General features: G+C 48.6%; 1 protein-coding gene across 5 annotated transcripts in view; it reads left to right on the top strand.

The window, feature by feature from the left end:
- Positions 1–594: 594 nt before the first annotated feature.
- The window catches only part of ST6GALNAC3 (ST6 N-acetylgalactosaminide alpha-2,6-sialyltransferase 3), a 523,767-nt gene continuing 501,870 nt past the window's right edge, over positions 595–22,491 (top strand). For 4 of the 5 annotated variants that reach the window (XM_025417949.3, XM_035717861.2, XM_035717863.2 and 1 more), the window contains exon 1: positions 9,704–9,873. In XM_025417949.3, the coding sequence (XP_025273734.1) occupies positions 9,856–9,873 (18 nt within the window). In that variant the 5' untranslated portion in view covers positions 9,704–9,855. Of the gene's footprint in view, positions 718–9,703; positions 9,874–22,491 lie in introns of those variants that run through there. The other variant, XM_025417950.3, reaches the window with a different exon arrangement.

Genomic DNA, 22,491 nt, shown 5'->3' with positions numbered 1-22,491 from the left:
GATGTTTAACTCAGCATCAGTTACGCATCAGTAATTCAAGCAGCATTCTCTACATGACTAAAACTTTGGCAATATTTCATGTAATCTCTGGCCGTGAGAAAGATAGGAAGTGTGTGCGTGTGTGTGTGTGTGTGTGTGTGTGTGTGTGTATCTACCAGAAGAAAGCATAAAAAATATGAAAGAATTTTTTAAGTCATTGGGTACATATTTCATTTTAAAGCATAAAGTCTTCCTGGGATATGATGTCAGGGGCTGGAGGAGAATAACAAATATTTTGAACCTGTGTCTACTTTAGAATTACTTATGGTCGTTATTATTTTTACAGATTCTGCTTACTGAAAAACTGAAGCAGCTCACATTCACTCAGCAAACACTACCGAATGCCTCACAAGCTCTTCCAGTTGCCTAGATCGGTTGAAAATAGATACCGAGTACCACATCAGGTAAAGTTCATAATGGCACGCACAGTGACCGTGATTCCTAGCGGGAGACCTTCTCATTCTGTCTCTTAAGTGTCTGTGTTATCTTGCAAATGGAGGCACAGAATGCCTTTGTTCTGGGTTTTCTTTTCAAGGATGTTTATATAGCTCCCGGTTTTGGAAGACAAACACATTTCCTTCAGGAGCAACAGGCCGGCCTGAGCACTGCCCAGTATGAAAGCTTTGAGTTCTCTAAGCTCAAGGTTCTTCTCTGAAGCACAGCTGACCGTGGATGCAAGTATGTGGTTTTCTTCACGTTTGGTTGTTGGGAATTGGGGCTTGAGGAATGGGTGCAAGTGCTGATGCTCTGCTTGTGAGCAATCTCTGTGATAATGAACAGCCCTCTGCCTGTAAGTAATAAATAGCCCTGGATCTCTGGCCCTGGAGTCTTGGGCTTTAGCCAACAGCCATAAAATGTGCAGATAGCTTCTTAGTTTGCATGTAGGATAAAAATTCAGGCTACTCACAAATCTGGTCGATTGCTTTGAGTATTTACATTTTATTCAGACAAATACTTGAGACAAACTAGTATTTTTTCAAGGTAAAACATCTTCCTCGGTGTTTAATTTTCTGTTGAATGTAAACTGAAAAACTTGGGGTGCCTGGGTGGCTAAGTCAGTTAAGCATCTGCCTTTGGCTCAGGTCATGATCCCAGGGTCCTGGGATAGAGCCCCACATCAGGCTCCCTGCTAAGTGTAGAATCTGCTTGTTCCTCTCCTCTGCCTCTCCCCCTGCTTGTGCTCTCTCTCTCTCTCTCTCTCTCAACTACATTTTAAAAAATCTTAAAAAAAAAACAAAAACAAAAACCGAAAAACTTGCCCAGGGAAATGGAGCAAAGGAGATTGTAAAAGAAGGAAGAGGTAAAATGAGGTGATGGAAATACCAAATGTAGTGAAAAAAGAAAAAAAAGTCAAGGAAAAGAGCAGGACTTAGGTATTAAACCTTTGTATATGTTTAGAGAATTTTTCAATTTGGGATTCATCCAATGTCTATGCTGCTAGACATGCTTTTGTTGAAAGTGTAGAGAAGCCATGCGATGCCTGGGTGGTTCAGTCCATTGAACGCTGACTTGGTTTTGGCTCCAGTCGTGATCTTCTGGTGCTGGGGTCAGGCCTCAGGCCCCGCACTCAGCAGGGGGTCTGCTTGTCCCTTTCTCTCTGCCCCCTACCTCCGCTTGGTGTGCGTGAGCTCTTTCTCAAATAGATAAATAGAATCTTAAAAAAAAAAAAGAGAGAAAATATAGAAAAGCTAGTTTATCGGGAGAGGTGGCTTACTATTTTTCATCTATTTTTAAGTGGCAAATTTTTATTGCAATTCAAAAATGGAGAAAGTGATGAGTAACTCATTTAAAATGCAAGCTGTTGGAAGATAAGGGAAGTGACGTTTTTCTGGTGCCCAAATCAGGCAATGCTTGTCTTAAATTCTGCTGCCCTCGCCACTTGGAAGAGAAAATTAATCCTTTTTGGAATATGCCATTATGTAGTGTGTAACTTCTTACTATGTCTTAATTACAGAGGTGTCAGTAAAAACTGCAAACTCAGCTATTTAAGTATTTGATACCTTTGAAAACCCATATCTCTTCATCTATTAGACAAAACAGATTTATTTATAAATCCTATTCATTTCATTAAATTAAAAAAAGATAAAAAAGTGGAATGGACTGAAAAAAACACAGCATAAGTCAGCGAGTCATTTTTAATGAGAATAAATATTGGATAAACATAATGCAATGTGATTGATTAAAAAATACCATACAGAGTGATTTTTAAAAATCATGATGGAAATAAGGCAGCTTCCACTTAAAAGAGAAGCATCACTGATTTCCTAATCAACTGAGAACACCCACAGGGGTAATTACAGGCCACTCTTGTCGTTAAACATGGTCTGCAAAATCCATCTAAATCAAGTAATCACTCTGTTGATTAAAAAACAAAAAAAAATTGCTATGATAATCTGATACATTCCTTATAGAGGAAAAATGAGATGATCTGAGAATGTCATATGTGGTGGAGGAATTAATAAAACATCTGAAATTCTCTTCTCAAAATCCTTGAGTGGTGTCCAAGATGGTAGGACAATCTGATTTGCGGTTGCTTCTCACCTGGTGTTCTTAGTTATCTCTTCAGAATTGCTGTAGTTTTTGGCTTGGGGCACGGAGTGGTGCAGGATACAAAGGGGAAAAAAAGCCAAAAAGCTAGTGATCTATTTGGGAAGTCAGGCCAAAAATAAAAGGCAAAATAAAGATTTAGGTAATAGGACAAGTTGATGCTAGAAGAAATGCCGTCCGACAGGATGTGAGGAATTGCCAAAGAATTTTGCAAATGGTAATTGCTGGAATTCAAGTAGGGGAAACCTCACTAGATGAGGGTGGTCCGTAAAGACGTCAAGGACCAAACGGGATTTGATCCAGGCCTGAAGGATGAAATGTGGCTCAGTGCAGAGTGCAGAGATGAAGTCTGATTGGCAAACTGCTGCTGGGCCAGATCTGGCCTCCAGACTGTGTTTTTCACATCTTCAGAACCAAGAATGGACTGTACATTTTTAGATGTTGAGAAAAACAGTAATATTTGATAACACCGAAAATAATATGAAATTTAAACTTCAGCATCCGTAAATACATTTTACCGGCACACAGCCTACTCTCTATCTGCTGATGTGTTTGGCCGTCTTTGTGCCAGGATGGCAGAGTCGAGGGGTTGGCTCGGACATCTAATGGCCTACAAAGACTGAGCCATTCACTGCTTAGATCTTTACTGACCAAGTTTGCTGAATCCTGGGGGAAGAGACTAACGGGCAGAAATGGTGGCAAGAGATGTTGGCAGGCCCGTAATATACCGAGCTGTGGAGATAAAGAGGAGCCACCGAAGGTTTTGCGTATAAGAGGAAGCCACCTGTCTCTGTTTCCTAAACTCATCACCTGAGCTTGCATGTGTTTGTCAAATCAACAAACGAGCATTTTTCAGATTCCTAAGTGCACTGCTGCTGTATACTTGTTGCTCTTGGAAAGAAGGAATGGCTTTTCTGTATGGGATGTGGCCCTTGACTCTGCAGGGCCGTCCACGCTGACTTGACAGTGGTGTCCTGTGAGCAGCTTTCACAGACTTTGACACTGTTGTTGGACATAACACAAGACCTCGTGTTGGGGGGCTTCTCTAAGACTAGATACAGATGACTTCTCCTTGCACCATTCTTCTTTGGATCGCATCATGTTACTCTTCTCCTACCTTTCCTACAATAGCCAGACACAGCTACGGAAAAAGTGACGGTTTGTATTAACACGAGGAATTAGCAAAAAATCCTGGCTCTTTCCAGAGGGTTTGTGAGAGCCAGATCATTAGAGAAAAAATGGTCCAGGCAAAACAAACTGCAGAAGGAGGCCAACTGTGAGACCCCGTCCTGTGGGTGTTCCCATCAGATCCACCGTGGATGCATTTCAAATACTAGATTTCCACTCTAATATTTTAAGACAGTATGTCATCAAACCTCACTAAGAGGTGAAATCTAAGAAGAGTATACAGAAACACACATGGGAAGAACCTCACAATAAAAAGAAAACAAACTCTAAGAAACGTGGTTAGGAAATATCAGACTCAATTAATAATGGAGCCTTCGATGGCCTTAGAGAAATCCAATACAAACCAAATTCAAATTCCATGCCAGTGCTTCAGCCATATTTACTTTCAATTGATTATATTTTTAAAAAAATCTCAGGGGGGAATTGTTTAAGAAAAACAAATCTGGTTAAAACCTAGAACATTAAAGAACATTATTTTCAGATTTTTTAAAAAAGATTTCATTTATTTATTCATGAGAGATACCCAGAGAGAGGCAGAGACACAGGCAGAGGGAGAAGCAGGCTCCCTGCGGGGAGCCCGATGTGGGACCCGATCCTGGGTCTCCAGGATTGTTCCCCGGGCTGAAGGCAGACGCTCAACCGCTGAGCCACCCAGGCATCCCTTTGATTTTTCTCTTAATTAAAAACAGATACACATTTCTTTCTTTTTTGGTTCATTTGAGAAAAAAAAAATTTGAGAAGAGCTAAGAACTCCCAATAGGAAGAGTAGAGCTGAGATTAAGTTGAGAGAGAACATTAAAGGAGAAGGAGAAAACATAATATTTTTAAAATGCAATTCTAAAGCATGCATAACTTGTTTTGGAGTTCATCCCAGATAAATATGAGTTTAGTCAGGGATAATTATGAATTCTGGATTAGAACTGTGTAAAGCTTTGAAAAAGCAGTAAGCTCAAGTCTTGGGAATGCAAAACGGATGACAGTTTAGAATGATCTGCTATCCAGAATGGAGGGAAATGAGGCTTAACCCACATGTCGATATATTCTCATAAATATATACCTAAAAGGTCACATTCATAGACATACTTGGACCCAGATATCAACACAGCCATGCACACAGACACCGACAGGATAGCCATGTGCTTTAGGATATGAAAAAGTTCCTAGGTCACTGCACTATAAGAGTGCAATGGTTTCTAGAAAAAAAAAAAATTGTTTCCTATTCTGGCTTAGAATGTAAAAAAAAAAAAAAAATGACTTTCCCATAACATTGTATAATGGATCTTCCAGTCACAGTCTCCTATGGAAGCATAATTTATGTGGTGGATGACAAGAAGAGTTTTATGATATCTGGAATTCATTTAAAATCTTTAGATGGGAAAAATTGAGATCCAATTAAAACCTTAATAAATGATTCTGTGTTGAATATAAATATATTAAATTAATATGTGTGTGAGATGAAATTGGAAAAGTTATGGGAGTCTTCATTTTAATTCTATTTCTATCAGGAAACTGTATAACCCTGAGAATTACTTGGTAATGGGGCTGTTTACAATGAAGCAAAACTGAATTTAAATAGGACATTTTAGCCCATGACTGGTCATAACTCATGAGGCCTCTGGGCCTTAAGGCATTGAGATCTCATTGGTGGAAGGCCCATGAGGAGAGGGAAGATGGACCGACTGGAGCCAAGAGGGGCCCTAGGGAGGCCCAGGTAGCAATAGGACCAGCCTCCCAGGATCTTGCTGTGAAGACAAGCAAAGGTTACACACGGCAGCCTCTGTTTTGTAGGTGAGATACGATAGTGAGAGTCTTGGGTGGGAAGTAGCTCTCGTGGGCCCGAGGTGGTAACAGCTCGGCTGTAGGGGAGATCCTGGATGGGATGTGCTCCGTATCCATCAGACTCAGGGGCTGAGGGCTGAGGGATACGGAGTGAGTATACCTCTCCTGCACACTCAGCTCCAGAGACAATATGTATCTTCTACATACTTACACACTTGCCCCAGGATTTGTATCCTACCATGTATCTTAGGGAGGATGTATAGTTGCCTTAGGTTATCTGACCCCTAAACCTAAGACAACAGAGGAAATGTGATATGGGGCCGAGAGCTTGGCTCCTCATATACTGGGCAGCTGAAGGTAGCAGTTAAGGACGGCAGGCCTGGAAGTCAAACCACGTGGCTTCAAATCCCAGTTTTGCCCACTTACCAGCTGGGGATGACCACATCCAGATCGACGTAAGGATCAAATGGGTTACTGTATGTAATTGCAAGGCACATCCAGGGTGTTATTTTTGGAAAGAGTTTTTTGGCTTTAAGTCACGGAACTTGAGACTTGGAAAATGGTGCTACCGCTATGGATGGGCTAGACCTCGCTATTCTTGTCGTTTGGCAAGTCATAAAACAAAACAGAAGATCCTGGCCGAACCCTCCCCCATCTTCCCACAAATCTGGCTGCACCTTCATTCCCTAGAAGGTTCAGAACCTGTTTTTAGTTCCATCCAACCACGTCTTCCCATCCCACTGCTTTCCTTCTGAGGCAGGGATTGTTGTTGTTTTGCAAAACTTCGGGGCAGATTTGTTGCAGAATCTGTGGGGTTCGTTTTTAGGTTGTTATAAATGGGCCTTTATTCCTATCTGTGTATAGGCATAGGTGTGGATGCCAAAAAAAAAAGACATTTTGGGAAGCGTGGGCACCAGGGAGCAATAGTTTAATGGAGAGAGCCATACCCAGACGGCTGGAGCTGGTAAAGCCCTCGCCATCCCCTCTCTTGGGTTTACCCGAGTCACAAGATGCCACGTGCTTGCCTCATTGCTGTCTATCTGTCTGAAACATCAAGGTAGATGGGAATCATCCCCTTCATCCTTCCCCACGAGCTATCCTTAGTCCAGGATTCCCCCCAACCCCCACCCCCCCAAAGAGCTACCATGTTGAGAGTGTCCACAATGCCAGAAATTGAGGTGAGTGGGTTTATAAGCATCATCGCATTTAATGCTCGCAAGGATAAATACTGCTACATAGCTGAAAGGCAAAGAGAGGGTAAGAGACTTGATCAAGGCCCCCTGGGAGGAAAGGCTCCGCAGGGTTGCCGGCTGTGTTACCGGGAGGACCTGCAGGCTTTCTGGAGAGAGAATGTGGCCTGCCTGCCCCTGCCCCTCTTCCCCGCCACCCTGCCAGGCTCCGTCTCTCTCTCTCCTTAGAGCTCTGCTGCTGCTTTGGTTAAGGACCTTACTACATTATCATGTATCTCTTATCTTTCCCACTTGGCTGAAGCAGAGAGGATGTTTGAAAGCAAGAAATCATTCTCTCAATCCCGACAGGTCCTGTAGACCTCAATAAAGTCCACCCCCTGCCCCCGCCCCACCACACTGCCAGTTAGTGGTAGCGCAAAAAAAGATTTATTTTCTAGTAGCAGCTCAGTAAAGGTTTGCTGAATTCATAAATCCATAAAATCCAGAGTTTTCCTGGCCTACTAAAGGTCATGAGCTAAAGCAGTGGTTTAGAACATGCAATCCTTAAAAAATACTCAGTCCTGTCAACCAAATGGAGGAAGCTCTTCCTGAACTTCCTGATCAAGGAGTTCTTGTCTTTTTTTAAGATTTTATTTATTTATTCATGAGAGACACAGAGAGAGAGAGAAAAGGCAGAGACAGGCACGGAGAGAAGGAGGCTCCATGCAGGGAGCCCAATGTGGGACTCAATCCTGGGGTCCAGGATTAGGCCCTGGGCCGAAGGCGGTGCTAAACCGCTAAGCCCCCCCGGGCTGCCCCTGATCAAGGAGTTCTTAGTGGGCATGGAGCAGATCCCTGGGACCCTGGGCGGCCTGGAGGGCGGAGTGGGACAGCGGGGACTGGTCCCTCAGACTTTCCCCGGAGGAGGAGGAGCCGGTAGTCCGTCCAGTCGCAGTTTCTGCAACACTTTCCCAGCGGTGCCTCCTGCGCTCTCAGGATTCTCTGCATGTTCTCACCAACAAAACACCAAATCCCTTGAAAGTCTGGTTTCTGCCTTGTGGTTTGTGAGCCAATCTCATGACGTCACAGCCACCAGCAGCCCACAGTGCTTTTCCCGACTCCATGTAGGCAAACCAGACAGGGCTTCTAGCAAGTGAAACCTCTTTTGGGTAAATATTTTGGGCCTGGTTTTAAGATTTCTGTGACAGACCAAGTGGTGGAAATCTGTGTATATATACAGAAGACTCTCTCCCTTCTTCTGCGATGTGTGTGATGTCACTTTCCTCATTGAAATAACTCTGTTTCTCTTAGCCAGTTCTTTGCTTGGGAATTGGGCTTTCCTTGTTGATTTTCACTCCAACAGGGCTGCTAAGGAAGGGTGGAAAGGACCCAAAACATATTTTCTCCCAGGCTGCCTGCCTCCTAAAGCGGCTCTAGCTAGCCCCCTTTGTTTTAGCATCGGGGACTTCAGGTTGGATGGTGAAGGAGGGCCTTCCTGGATTTCCCAGCCTAACAGGAAAGTGTAGATTTAACCTTATTGCTGGAGGGATGCCTAGGGGGCTCAAGGGTTAAGCATCCGCCTTGGGCTCCGGTAGTGAGTGACCCTGGGGTCCTGGGATCCAGTCCCACATCGGGCTCCCTCCTTCTCCCTCTGCCAGTATCTCTGCCTCTCTCTCTCTCTGTGTGTCTCTCACGAATAAATAAATAAAATCTTAAAAAAACAACAACAACAATAACACACCAGGGTGGCTCAGTGGTTGAGCGTCTGCCTTTGGCTCAGGTCCTGAGCGCCTGGGGTCTTGGGCTTGAGTCTGCATCCGGCTCCCCGCAGGGAGCCTGCTTCTCCCTCTGCCTCTCTCTCTGTGTCTCTCATGAATAAATAAATACAACCTTTAAAACAAAACAAAACCTTATTTCTTACGTTGCAACAAACTGCATTCAGACTCTAAACCTGAAACTCGGGGAAGAGCAACATCCTGTGCTTGTGGGCACAAACCCAACTTCTATACATATGTAATCAAGTGTGTATATGAGAATACATTAAATGTTCCTATAAATGCATGCATTCTATTTGCAGTGTATTTCTGGATACACCCCTTTCTCGGTAGACGCACAAGCTGAAAGCAAGCAAGCAATGCGTCCATGTCTGTGCACGTGTACACACACGCAGCACACGCCCTGTAGGTTTCCTGGCATCCTCTGCCCATAGGTATTCGTGCCCCTGGTTGGTGGCGGATGGCGGAGTCCGGAGGAGCCCACCGCACAGCACGCTTCAGCAGAGCCACGGCCCTGTGGTTAAACAGCCCCGGGACGGTTCCATTTGCTACTTCCGAAGCATCTTTGCATGTGCCTGCCCGAAGCCTGCGGGAGGGTGACGCCAGACCCGCTTTAACTTTTTAAAAAGTGTGAAAGGTCTTGCAAAGGGGTTCCCTGGTCGGTGGGAGGAGACCGACGGGAGGGGAGGACGAGCCGCGCTCCCTTCTCCTGCAGAGCCCTTGCCCGCTGCCCGGCTGGCTTCGCGTACGTGGAATCGCAGAACGTCCATCGGGAGGGGGAGAAGAGAGAGAGAGAGAGAGAGAGAGAGAGGGAGGGAGAGGGAGGGGGGAGGGAGGGAGGGAGGGAGGGGGGAGGGCAAAGGAAAAGCAGAGCATCCCCGGGGCAGCCGCGGGAGACCCGGGCTGCACGTAACCCGGGGGCGGGGCTTCGGGGGCTCCAGCCAGTAGCCGCGCTCGGGGGCGGGGCCTATCCTGGGGCGGGGCCTCTCCAGGGGGCTCCAGCCAGTAGCCGCGGTCGGGGGCGGGGCCGGGGGCGGGGCCTCTGCCGGGGGCGGGCCGGGGCTCCAGCCAGTGGCCGCGGTCGGGGGCGGGGCCGGGGCGGGGCCTCTGCCGGGGGCGGGCCGGGGCTCCAGCCAGTGGCCGCGGCCGGGGGCGGGTCCGGGGCGTGGCCTCTGCCGGGGGCGGGCCCGGGGGCGGGGCCTGTGCCCGCGCAGCTCGCGCCGCGGTCCCCTGGTCCGGGTCTGCGGGAATGCGGGCTGGAGCGGTCCCGCCGCGGTACCAGCCTCCGGCCTGTCGCCGGGACGGCCCCTGACCCGGGCGCGCCCGCCGCTCGGTGGCAGGAGGGCCGGCGGAGCGCCATGGCCTGCATCCTGAAGGTAACGGCTGGGATCCGTGGCTCGGACGCGTGGTTGGCCAGCCCCTTGCTGCTGGGAGGCGAGGAGTCCGCCGCGGTCCCCCGCATCCTCATCTCAGTCGCCGTTTCCCGGCGCTGGTTTTTCTTTTTTGTTCCTCTGGCACATGCACACGGAGGGAGAGCCTGCACGGTGCCGCGGGCACGGCTGCCCTGCCCACCATTGCTGCCCACCGCGCCTGCACTGGAGGAGCTGCAGCCTGCTGGCTCCGGGGGCGAGCAGGGCTGGGCGCCGAGTAATGGGGACGGCGGGGGGGGGGGGGGTGCTCCCGCGGGCCCCGCTCGGCTGCCTGAGGCCTTTCGGGGGCCACGGAGGATGCACAGGGGCCCGGGCCCGGGCTCCTGCAAGGGGGGCAGCGCTCCGAAGGGGGGGGGGCGACGGGGGCACGGGGGCTTCTCGTGAGCATGCGAGCTCCTGAGCACACAAACTTCTGCGTTTACAGGTAGTCCCTTAGGAATGCATGCTCTTTTTTTTTTTTTTTCTTCTGAGATCTGCTGGCTTTCTGTGCCATTAGCTGCACTTTGGAAAAGTTCACAGAAGGATGTTTTCAGTAGGAGAGACTCTCCCACCCCCCTTCAGCTCACAGATTTGAACAGACCCAGCGATTTCGCTCCATATCAGAGCAAACCCCCCCCCCCCCCCCCAACCACCTCTCCTTTCGTGGAGCTTCCTCTCTCCAAGGCTGGGTCCCCAGCCTGGACCCCAGCATCGGTCTGGCTTTGCAGCTTCGGGGTGTCAGGTGGGAGGACTTGGTGTCCATGCCTCACTGCAGAACTTTGCAGGCCACAGGGGAGAGGTGTTTTATTTGTTTTTCGTTTTCATGTTTTCTCCCTACTATTTCTCCTCGCGCCTGACCTGGCTCCTGACCCCCCTGAATCATGAACATTGGCGGCGGGAGGTTCCCTAGGCCTTGACTAGAGAGAGAATGCAAAGGCCTATTTGTTCCAAGGTTGGGAGACAGGCAGAACACCAGAAAAGGACTTTTTGTTGTTGTTCATTGTGAAATTGCATCTGTTTCTGGGTAGGATGGTTCGAAGCCATCTACTGTTAAACTGGTTACCTGAGTCACCTTATAAGGTGCCTTGGTGTTAATGATACACTAACCTAGTGGAGGGTTGTTTTGTTTTGTTGTGTTTTGTTTTCTGTCTTTTTTTCGTAGAATAAAGAGGGTCAGGTATTTCCTGTGACTTTTCTGAACTTCCTCTCTTTGGTTTTGGAACATTTTCTGGGACATAACAAATGGTAGCAAGATCAAGAGGAAGTGCGTAATACATCGGTGTTACAATATGGGATTTTTAACTTGGAGACTCTGAACACAGGAGCTGAAATAAGAGTATGAATCACTCTTTACTATTATATTATCTGCTGGAAGGGAAATTGAGGAGCATGACATTTATCACTGGCCATCTTCTTTTGGTTTCTTCCTGCCTCATCTTGCACATGTCCCAAACATTTTTAACTCACACCCCAAGCTACGTGGTGAATCTGAGCCAGACTGTCTTTTCAAGTACCTCCCATTGACCTCAGACATCTGGGGGCACATCTGAGTCCTCCTTATCTTCCTCCACTGCAATTCATCTGGGATGCAGACAGGTAGGCTACAGAGAAGTTTGGGCTCAAGAGGGGCCTTGGTCTGAATGCAGGTTGTGCCTGTTGCCACCTGTGTGGCCTTGGACAAGTTACTTAAATGCCCTTGAGTCACAGCTTTCTCAACGTAGGATCGAAGTAGTCAGCTATGCAGGGGATAAAGTAAGACTGGGTATGAAAACTACCTGTGGCACAGGCACTAATATGTGCCACTTTTTTTTTCTGACACGTAGTGATAACTACAGTTTAATGAGTCCTTAACATACCCTCTGCCTGTTTCATATGGTACAACTCTCATTCTTACACCAGACCCTGCAAGGTGAGCGACATTGTTTAAAACCCCATTTTACGGATGTGGAAGCTGAGGCGCCTCAGTTTAAGAGATTTGCCCAAGGCAACAGGGTTATGGGTCTAAACCCAGATCTGCCGGCCTTTCTTATACTTTAATGCTGTTCTCTGTACTTTCCCAGATGACCTTTTCTAAGATGTCCTAATACCATTCAGAATCCTACCACGTTTGAGAAACAAAGTAGCTTTGTGCAGCGATGGTCTCCATGGCCCCTGGTAGGCCTTTTCCAACTTCTTGTCTTTGAAAGACGGTACGTGGTGGAGCGGAGAGTCTGGAGGCCTGGATCCAGTGCAAGCCTGACCTCCTGTGCACGATTTTAGGCGGTCACTGCAACTTGCTCATTTTAGAATGCAGATAATTATAGTAATTATCTGACAGGGTTTTATGAAGGTAAAATGATGGACTTTTTTCTTCTTTTCTTCTTTTTTTTTTTTTTTTAAACAAAACATTTTCTGCCACTGGCCAGCTCTGGGCTTGGTGTTGGCCTCACAAGATGTGTGAACCATTGACCTGGTTCCCAAGTAGCTTGCGGTACAGTAAAGGGGATAGAAAAGTAAATGACTGTGTTTGGTGCAACGTGAGGCGTCCCATAGATCCGTGGAAGGCCTAACACGGTGTGGAGGGGGACAGCGACGGAACCGCCTATTGATTAGTCAAGACCGGCTTTCCACCTACTATATTCGAGCTGGGTTTTGAAGCCTGTGTTGGGTTTACTATCACGGAGCTTGTGTTCTTGAGACATGACTTTTGAGGCCGTGTCAACTTTACTCTGTGGGTGACGCTCACTTCACAGATTTTTGAGGTAGATTTTATTATCCATTTTTATATGTGAGAAAACTGAGATGGAGGTTGATTGAAATATCCTGATTGCCTACGCAGGAGTGACCCTGAGGGTGGGGGTCCCTGAGTCGCTGAGGGGAGAGGCCCCTGCCGTGGCAGCCGGGGGTGGTCTTGGCAGCACACAGAACTGTCCCCTCGACGTGCTGGGTATGGGGAGCCCATTCCGCCCGTGCACAGAGCTGGCTCTCCTCACAGAATGATGGTTACTACCTCAATAATTATTTAATTGTGAAACATACATTCAGTCCACTTTGCATGGCCTTTGAAGCCAGAAAGATGTGGGGTTTAATTATGGCTGCACCACCTACGGATTGTGTAACCCCAGGCAAGTTTCTGGATTCCACCGCTCCGGTTTCTGAGATGGGGATGATCATGCATTCCTCACTGGGCTACTTTGGGGTTCAGGGAGGATATCTGCAGGTTACAAAGGATAGGCTAGTCATAGTTTAGTGAAAACAAGTCCAAGTCTCCGGTTCCTTTAGGCTGCACTTCCTGGGCCGCCGTGCTCTTGTGGGGTCATTAACACGACGACTCGTCTTTCCAAGGAGTGTTTTAAAAGTGTTGGAAAGTTTGATAGACAAGAAGACATCTCACTTGTATTTATTTGATCACTAGTGAAGCAAAACTTTTAAATCTACATTAGTCACTCATTTGGTTTTCTTCTCCTGTACGTTATAGATACGTGAAATTTTTATGTAATAAGCTTATTTATATGTTCTTGTATGGTTTCTACCTTTAGTTGCCAAATATGTTCTTGAGCCCGGTATCTGGTACCCTTGGGGTATTTAGCAATAGCTGATGAATTGTATTCAATTTTCTTTATATCCAGTGGCAAAAGGGGTCCCTGAGTGCAGGTGTAGACACAAGACACTTACGGGTCCTTTCTGCCTTAGCGAAGATCACGGTTTTGCCAGGGTGAGGAGACCTGCGAGCACGAAGCAGACGATAACACGATGCATTTAGGTGCATGACTAAAGCCACCGCTTTCTTCTCTCCCCACCACCCATCCTCGTATAATATTATCTTAGATTGATGGGAAATTGGATGACTGGTAATATCAAGTTTTGAACTTGGTGTCTTCCCATTTATTTTCCTTCTGCTCCTGCGCCGGACCTAATTTTTCACCATATTGCATCAGTTATATCTAGAAGAATCTCTCAAATCCACCCATGACTCTGTTCTTTGTCTGCCCCGCTCAGAGCCTAGTATTTGCTCCGTCTTCTGGAATAGCCTCCTTTCACTTCAGCCTCCCCCGACGCTTGCCCATCTTCCATATCCTCATGGGATTATGCTCAAGTGCGGGACTGATCAAGCCCTTGACGGGCTGGAATGCTTGCTTTGGGTCCCCAGCCCCTGGGGGAGGAACCCAGCTGTTTAGCTTGGCATTTGGGTTCCTTCACCCTCTTGCCCCCGCCCACCTGCTGCTCCGTTCCCCACACTTACCTACACTCATCCCACGTTTGTAGACGTGGCGCTTCCTCACGGCTCCGTGTCTATGCGGTACAGCTAGGGATTACCGGCCTTGGCTCTGACCTCAGACCCCCCTGCTTCTGCAGTGAGGTCCCTCGGCCCCCATTTCCTCTGCTGTGGAACTGGAACAAGACAGTGCCCACTTCTTGAAGCTAAGAGGAATAAATGAGCTCACCCGTAGAACAGACCCTGAAATATAGCGAGTCCTGGATAATCCGGGGCGATTAGTTGCTGGCGTGCTGTTTGCTCTGCAGGAAGTGCTCTCCCTGTCACTTTCCCTCCACCGACAAGTCCTGCAGCTCGAGGCCCAGCCTGCCGGGCTCCGCGGGCTTCTCCGTGGCCGAGTTCCCCTCTCGGAGCGGCGGGCGGTACCCGGTCCTGCCTGCTCCCGACTCTTCTGCTGGCCTGTGAGCTCGCAGGGGGCAGGGGCAGGGGGCAGGGGCAGGGGGCAGGGCAGGGGGCAGGAGGCAGGGGCAGGGGGCAGGGGCAGGAGGCAGGGGCAGGGGCAGGGGCCTGCAACTAGCGGGGCAGCTGCTGCTTGCTGGCGCCGGGCCCACTGCAGCCGCCGGGAGGTGCCGGTGGCCACTAGCGGGGCTTGCCCTAGCCCAGCGTGCAGCCAGGGGTCCAGCCCCGGTCCTGCCCCCGCCCCTGTGTGGGCCTCGAACCCCTGGTCCTGTGGCTCCTGTGCAACCCGGAGCCCGCCTGGACCCCGCAGGCCCAGCCGGAGGGAGCGGGTGCCCAGCTGGACGGAGCCTGAGCCCGAGCCCAAGCGAAGAGACCGGAGAGCAAGACAGTGGCCTCGCCGCCCCGAATCCGAGCCCGGGGCTGGGGGCCCACCCGTCCCGGCTGGCGGGGACCGGGCCTGGGGGCCTGGAGGGCACGAGCAGCTCCGGGCTGCAGACGCTGGCACCTGGGCCGGCCGAGGCCCGCGGGAGGGAAGCCGCCTGGCTCGGGGGCTGCCCGCAGGGTCCTCGGCCTTGGGGCCCGGTTGAGGACATGTGGGTGGGGACTGTGTGGCCGCTTCACCCACTTCTACCCAGGCAGGTTCGTCTAGACAGCTGCCCAGCACCCGCTGAGCCGGCTGTTCCGATCCGCTCCTTCTCCAGAGTTTCCTTTGTGACCCAGGACCTGGGGGAAGAAGAGGGGCCGCCCCGGCTCGGGAGGGAAGAAAGTCCTGATTGTGCCTCCCGCACCCGAGGGCCCTGTAGCCGGTAGCCCCAGGAAGCCACGGGCCCCTTTGGGGTTGGCAGTGAAGCAGCGGGCTCCCGCAGACTCGGATTTGGCCTTGGCCGGGCTTCAGGGCCTCCGGGGCTCTGGGAGGAGGCTCTGGGTTTTTGCATTTATAATTTTACATTCATTTTCTTTCTTTCTTTTTTTTTTTTTTTTTTTAAAGATTTTGTTTATTTATTCATGACAGACCCAGAGAGAGAGGCAGAGACACAGGCCGAGGGAGAAGCAGGCCCCATGCAGGGAGCCCAACGCGGAACTCGATCCCGCGACCCCAGGGTCACGCCCTGGGCCCATGGCAGACGCTCAACCGCTGAGCCCCCCCCCCCCGGACGCCGCTTGCATTCATTTTCTTAGAGACCCACAAATCGTATGACTCCGGGCTCCCCAGCCTGCATCCCCTCTGGGGCGGCGTTGGCGTCCCAAACAGGTCACGCCTGCACGGGCCCTGCTCACCGCAGACTGCGCCGCACATATGGCAAAACTGTTATTAGTATTATTAATAGTTCGATAACAGCTTGAGTCGAGGAAACCCGCCTTGGGAGCTGGTGGGCTTTATGGAAGGATTTCGATCTGAGGAAAGCAGAGAGAGCCTCGTAAGCTTTCCAGTGCCTGGCTGGGGAAAACGATGAAACCTCCTCCCCAGGAGGACCATTTCTATCTGTTTGTGAAAATTTAACACACGCTTGTGCCTGAGGGCTGGGAGTTGGAGGAGTTCTTTTCTGTTTCCTGGCTTCTGGGAAAAGTGGAGGAAGGCATTTTTCTAATTGGAGAGAGTAGATTTACAAGTGCTACCAGGATCCCATTACAGAAAGCTGCAGCTAGCTCCTGGTTATTAAAAGGCTCATTATTCGGTTTATGGATTATCCAGATCCTGTCCGTCCCCGGCCATTCTGATGTACACCTTTTATGCATTTTACTGCCAATTAGCACCTCCACCGGAGCCAGGGAAGGGAGAGGAGCTAAACCCCAAATTGTTTAATTCTCCCCCTTGTTAACAGCTGTGTCAAGGTTTGTCGGCAGGAAGGTGGTTCTAGGAAATGGCTCTGAGTGAGGTGAAGGGATTATCTGTGCTTTTTCACTATTGTTTTCTTTCCCTTCAGCTGGAGGACTAAGAGTAGGCTCTGGTTCTGATTTTAAACTGATTTAAAGTGGCCCCATCAGAGACCTTGGCCAAGGGTATCCAGAGAGTCAATAAACAGGAGCCTCGGGGTAGGTAACGTTCTCAGAGAGGCCCCGGGCCCCTTCCCCCATCGTCTCCAGGCCTCTTCTCATTTCCTGTGTGATGTGGAGGGGTGGGGGCTCCAACATCTGGTACTTGGGAGCGTGGGGGAAGTTAACTCCCAAAGAGGTGGCTCGGGGGCCAGGAAAGAGGGGAGCCCCTGTACTTGAGTCATTCTAGTCTTTGTGTAGAAAGAGGCCTGTACGTGTCTGCGTGCACGTGGGAAATGTAACTGTACAAATAGTAACATACAGCCACGTTCATTCAATCAGTTGTACCTTCATATTTACTCAGCTTTGAAAATTCTTGCCCATAAGATCCTTCTTGGAAGGCACGTCTTCCTAATTTCAGAGGCTGTTTTGTTGTTTAGCGTATTTATTAGCTGTGCCTTTACCAGACTCCAAAATAAAAATTGCTTTGGTTTGTTTGCATCTTGGCCTGAGAAGGTCACGAGCACGGGGTGCCTGGGTGGCTCAGTCGGTGGGGCGTCTGCCTTCGGCTCGGGTCATGATCTCGGAGTCCCGGGGTCGAGCCCCACGTTGGGGGAATCCCTGCTCAGCTGGGAGCCTGCCTCTCCCCCTCCCTCTGCCCCTCCCCTTGCTCCTCCTCTCTCTCTTCCTCTCTCTCGAATAAAGAAGTAAAAATTAATAAATAAATAAAAAATCATGATCACAAGGGAGATAGAAGTAAAATGCGTACGTCCTGCATTGGAAATGAGTCATGGTGTGGGAATAGAATGTGCACCTGGAGCTCATCCTAGGTTTCAAGGACTAGAACGAGCAAGGACCCCCCTCCTTGGGACAAGTGAGTACCCACTTGCAGAGAGCAGCGCCATCATTCCTGGCACTGTCGCTTGGTGTTCCTGGCCCTGCCAGTAGACTGGACTCTAAAGAAAGAGGGGTAGAGGTCTCTCTGGGAAGGTTTTGCCCTCTCAATCAGGGAAACTGGGAAAGCGGGGCTGTTCTCAAGGATGTGGGTGGTAAGAAGATTTGGGGTGCAAGGTGAGAGCCCCCCCCAACGCTGAATCTGATTCCGGCTTTGTGATGAGTATGTGTCATGACAGTAGGATGTTTATTTACTGCACTGCTGTCCAGTAGAGATATAACGCAGCTCCCTTCCACGATTTTACATTTTCTAGGAGCCTCGTTAAAAAAAAAAAAAAAAAAAGTGAAAGGAGACAGGCAGCACTGACTTTAATAACTTACTCTATTTAAGGCAATATATCCAATATCACTCTGTGTAACCCATTTTCATTTCAACATGTAATCAATATAAAAATTATTGATGAGTCATTGATGTTTCCTTTCCTTGAGTCTTCAAAGTCCGGCGTACATTTTGCCACGACAGCGTATCTCAATTCGGATGCTGACTTTTCATCAGAAATTTGGGTTTTATGAAACATACGGTCAAAAAAGTAGATTCACATGTTCAGGTTGCTCTCAGAGATGCTCAAGTGCTCATTAGTTTTAAACGTCAATAAAATGAAATGAAATGAAATGAAATGAAATGAAATGAAATGAAATGAAAAATGTGGCTCCTCCATCACACCAGCCACCCTTCAAGGCTGGACAGCCGAGTGTGGGGAGTGGCGACTGTCCTGGAAAGCATAGTTGTTTCCGTCTTCATCCTCACCATCGAAGGGACCACTAGCTGATGGGGGCCATGGGAGGGCGTGGGGAGCTGGAGGGGAGGACACTCCTGTTGCTCAGGCCACTGGCAGCCCAAGGAAGGCAAATGGTGAGCAGGTAATGAACATGGGACCTAGGGACACACTGGAGCCTTTACTGAGCCCTTGGAATTTCTGCTGCAATGGCGTTCTCGGGTTTTCCACATCCTGTGCCGATTGGCCCCCTAGATGTTGAACAGCTGTGCGCTCTCCCAGGGGAGGGCTGCTTCGGTCTCCGCGTGTTAGCGTGAACCCCCGTGGGCTCTGAGGGTGGAAACTGGCTGTGTACACCTCTATGTGAGCCATCCCTCTGCTCCAGCAGGGCAGCCCACACGTGGCAGCAGCGTGGACATCCAGAAAAAACTACGTCTTCCTCTAAGTCAAGACAGTAAGGTGATTGGAGTTCCTTGGTACAATTGGCTTGTTTCCCCTGCTGGTCTGTAAATACAGCAAAATGCTAATAGCTGCATGTCCAGTGGCGCTTGGAGCAAATCAGCTTGGAAACCTGCAGTTCTGTTTGGTTTTTTGTTTTGGTTTTTGTTTTGTTTTTTTCAGCTCTGTTTTGTTTTTGTTTGTTTGTTTGTTTGTTTTTTTTTTTTTTGCAGCTCTGTTTTGTCTATGCCTCTGCCTCACATACCTGCCCCGCTCCACCTAGTTTTCCTGGATCGGGACACGGACACTTCGTTATACTCCTGACAGTGGCTGCCGGTTGCCTCGTGCCTTCTTTCTGGCAACAGCCTGCCAGATACGTTACAGCGATTTGTGATCCCTGAGATTTCAGGATGGGCATCATTATTTACTCTTGTTGGGCTGCCGAGGGGACTCCGGTTCCTACTGCTTAACGGTTGTGCTGATGCCAAGAGGGCCAGGCCAGGGGCCTCAAACTACCTAGGCCTTGGGCCCCATCCCCTGTCCCCTGTGTGCGTAGCTCAGCATAGCCTCTGGTGAAGGATGGGTTTTGCGGTTTTAATGGTTGAATAAAAAAAAATAAAAAATCATAAGATTTCATGATGTGTGAAAATGTGGGACATTCAGGTATCAGTGTCCACCAGGAGCTCTCCTGGCACACAGCCGTGCTTATTTGTTTCCCAGTCTCGGTCTGCTTTCATGCTCCAGTAGCAGAGTTGAGAAGCTGACATTTGGACTGCAAAGCCTTACAAAATTTGCTGTCTCTTTACAGAGAGAGCGTGCCAACCCCTGCGCCAGACTGAAGTTCTCGTGCCAGCCTGGAAGAGCGGGGCCCTGGGCCCGGGGGCCCGACGGTGTAGGTCCGGGTCAGAGCTCGAGAATCTGCGTGTCAGGCCACAGTCCTGACATACCAGGTCAATGAGTAGTTGTGGGGTTCCGGAATGCTGAGCACACAGGCGGTGCCCCCCCCCCCCGACAAGTCGGTTTAGAGATCTAAGTCGGGTGCACTCCCATAAGCTCTTCGGGCCTTGTAGTAAATCTGGTTTCTCCCCTCATCGTTCTCATTAAACCCCATGTTTGCTGGTGCCGCGGGGCTCAGGCCACCGTGAATATGGACAGGCGTGGGGCTCCCTGTCGACAGCCCGGGGCTGGGGGTGAAATGACCCCCCGACGGCTGGCACTCTGCAGGTGTTTCTGGAAACTCTGTTTCCTTCACGTCAGTTTCACAATCAGTTTGTATTGATTTAGAAGCCAGGACTTCGGTTCCCTGCTGTGAGTGTATGTCAGACCCTTCCTTGTGCCCTGTTTCTGCTCCTGCCCCCGACCCCAGGTCCCCCAGGTCCCCCCAGGTCCCCAGCTGCAGATAACAGCTTCTGTAGTCAAACCGTCCTGGCTTTGGTCGTGAAAGGTAACGCCTTAGTGCTAGAGTTCCCTATCTTGATTATCGGCTTACTCCATCTCCTATTTAAAAAGTCATTATTTAAGGATTAAGAATGGGGAGAATGAAGACCGGCCAAAGACCATAGGTTTTTTTTTTTTTTTTTTTTTTTCACGTTGATGATTCACAGCCTTGTTTGGGATTTTAATAAGTAACACAAAGCATTGGAAACTGCTGATTTAATCTCTTCTCCGGGGCTCATGTTGGCATAAAGGAAATAAGTCTCTAAGGTGTAGCTTCTTCCTTTCTCCTAGCACTCGTGTCCGTGCTTTTACTCACGGTGCAGCTCATTTTTCTGATGCCCCATCCCCCGCCCCATTTCTAGCCTCGGAACCGTCCCCCCCCAGTACGGAGGTTGCTATAGGGATCACTGTAGATGGGGGGGGGGGGCTCGCAGAGCTCTGCGGCCAGGGACCCAGGTCATAAGCCATTCCATTAGGAATTCCCTGGGAAACGGGACTCACTTGGACGCCCGGTATAAAACCATCGGTGGGGGGTGACGACAGCTCAGGGGTGTCATCCTGCACACCTTTGGACGCCTGCAGGCCGACTTCACAACTACTCGTGTTTGCTCTTTTACTGCTGACTTCTCGACCTGTGTCCTTCCCCTCCCTCTTTCTAGGAGACCATTCATTCCCCAGCAGCAGCACTTCCCTGCCACTGTTGGCCTGCTGCTGTATTTTTTCTTCTCTCATTCCTTCAGTTGGGAGGAAGAGACTCTCTCTCTCCTACCCTGGTTTATGTCACTTAATTATTTGTTCCTTAGCTGGTTTAATGTTTATTTAATTCTTCCATCCTGTTTAACCCCAGCAGCCTGGTTGATGGCTTACGATGAGCCAAGATTCCTGCTCGCGGCTTCTAACTTGTTGGTAGCGGTAAGGTTTGTGGTGCTCTCGTCCATGCTGACCCCTCATAATAAACCCTTATTTAAGGAAATGACATCTGGGGGCACCTGAGTGGCTCAGTGGTTGAGCATCTGCCTTTGGCTCAGGGCGTGATCCCGGGGTCCTGGGATCGATTCCCCCGTCGGAGCCTGCTTCTCCCTCTGCCTGTGTCTCTGCCTCTCTCTGTGTGTCTGTCATGAATAAATACATAAAATCTTAAAAAAAAAAAATAAAGGACATCTGAACCCTATATCACTCTAGATTTCTATATCAGAAAAATTTGAAATTCACTATATGTTCTAGATTTGTTTAGGTGAAACGGTCTGTATTTGACCTGCTTTCCCCTCTTCAGCAAACAGAGGCTTGTGAAGAGCAAGTTTATCATCAGGCACTTCGAGAGAACCCAAGTACAGTAGGTGAGAGACGAGGGGTAGAGGGCTTGGAGATGAAACAGAAGCTGAGGATTTGTTTGTTTTTAAACAAATTTAATTAATTAAGACACTGCACACCCAATGTGGGGCTTGAACTCATGGCCCCATGATCCAGAAATCGCATGTTGTACCCCTTGAGCCAGCCGGTGCTCCAGAGAAGCTGAGGATTTGATTCCTTTCTAAGGGAGACTGAGTCTGCATGGATGATAATACTCATTGTAACAGTAGCTTACGTTCACTGAGCGCTTACTGTTTTTATTTTGAGGCCTTTATGTTTTTGCGTTTGTCTCATTTAATCAAGCTCAGAAGGTAGAGACGAGTAAATTCCCGTATAGATGAAGCAATTGAGGCTTAGAGAAGTTGAGTAACCTCCCCGAGGTTGTACACAAGGCGGTCGGGGTGTGCATGGGCAGGATTTGAATCTGGGAGTCTGGCCAAAGTAAAAAATATGTAATAGAATCTGCTCCTATAGTCATACATGGACAAACCTATTTGTAACTTGCCCACAATAAGAATGATAACTTTAATGAACATTTATTAGGTACTAACTTTATCGTAGGTCTTGTAAGGTGTACACACGATTCCCTTTGATATTCGATAATTCTATTAGAAAAATACTCTTATTATCAAGTCTTTTTTACCTGTGAGGAAACTCTGAGTCTTAGACAATAGTCATCTTCTTTGCCCAACCCCATGGCTAGTGAGAAGAGAATTTGTGTGACCATATTATTTTTATTAACTATTTTGCTAACTAGTACTTGAAAAAATTTTTTTTTAGATTAAGTTTTTAATTTTAGCTCCAGTATAATTAACAGACAGTGTTATATTCGTTCGGGTTCTACAATAGAGTAATTCAATGATTCTAAACATCATTCCATCGTGATAAGTGTAATCTTAATTCCTTTCACCTCTTTCACCCATCTCCCACCCACCTCTCCTCTGATATGCTTTATTTTACTTTATTTTATTTTATTTTATTTTATTTTATTTTATTATTTTATTTTTTCATTTCATTTCATTTCATTTCATTTCATTTCATTTCATTTCATTATCTCATTTC

The sequence above is a fragment of the Canis lupus genome, chromosome 6 (genome assembly GCF_003254725.2).
Source record: "Canis lupus dingo isolate Sandy chromosome 6, ASM325472v2, whole genome shotgun sequence".
Lineage (NCBI taxonomy): Eukaryota > Metazoa > Chordata > Mammalia > Carnivora > Canidae > Canis > Canis lupus.
Note: the sequence above shows the minus strand (reverse complement) of the source record. Positions and strands in the feature narration are given on the sequence as shown.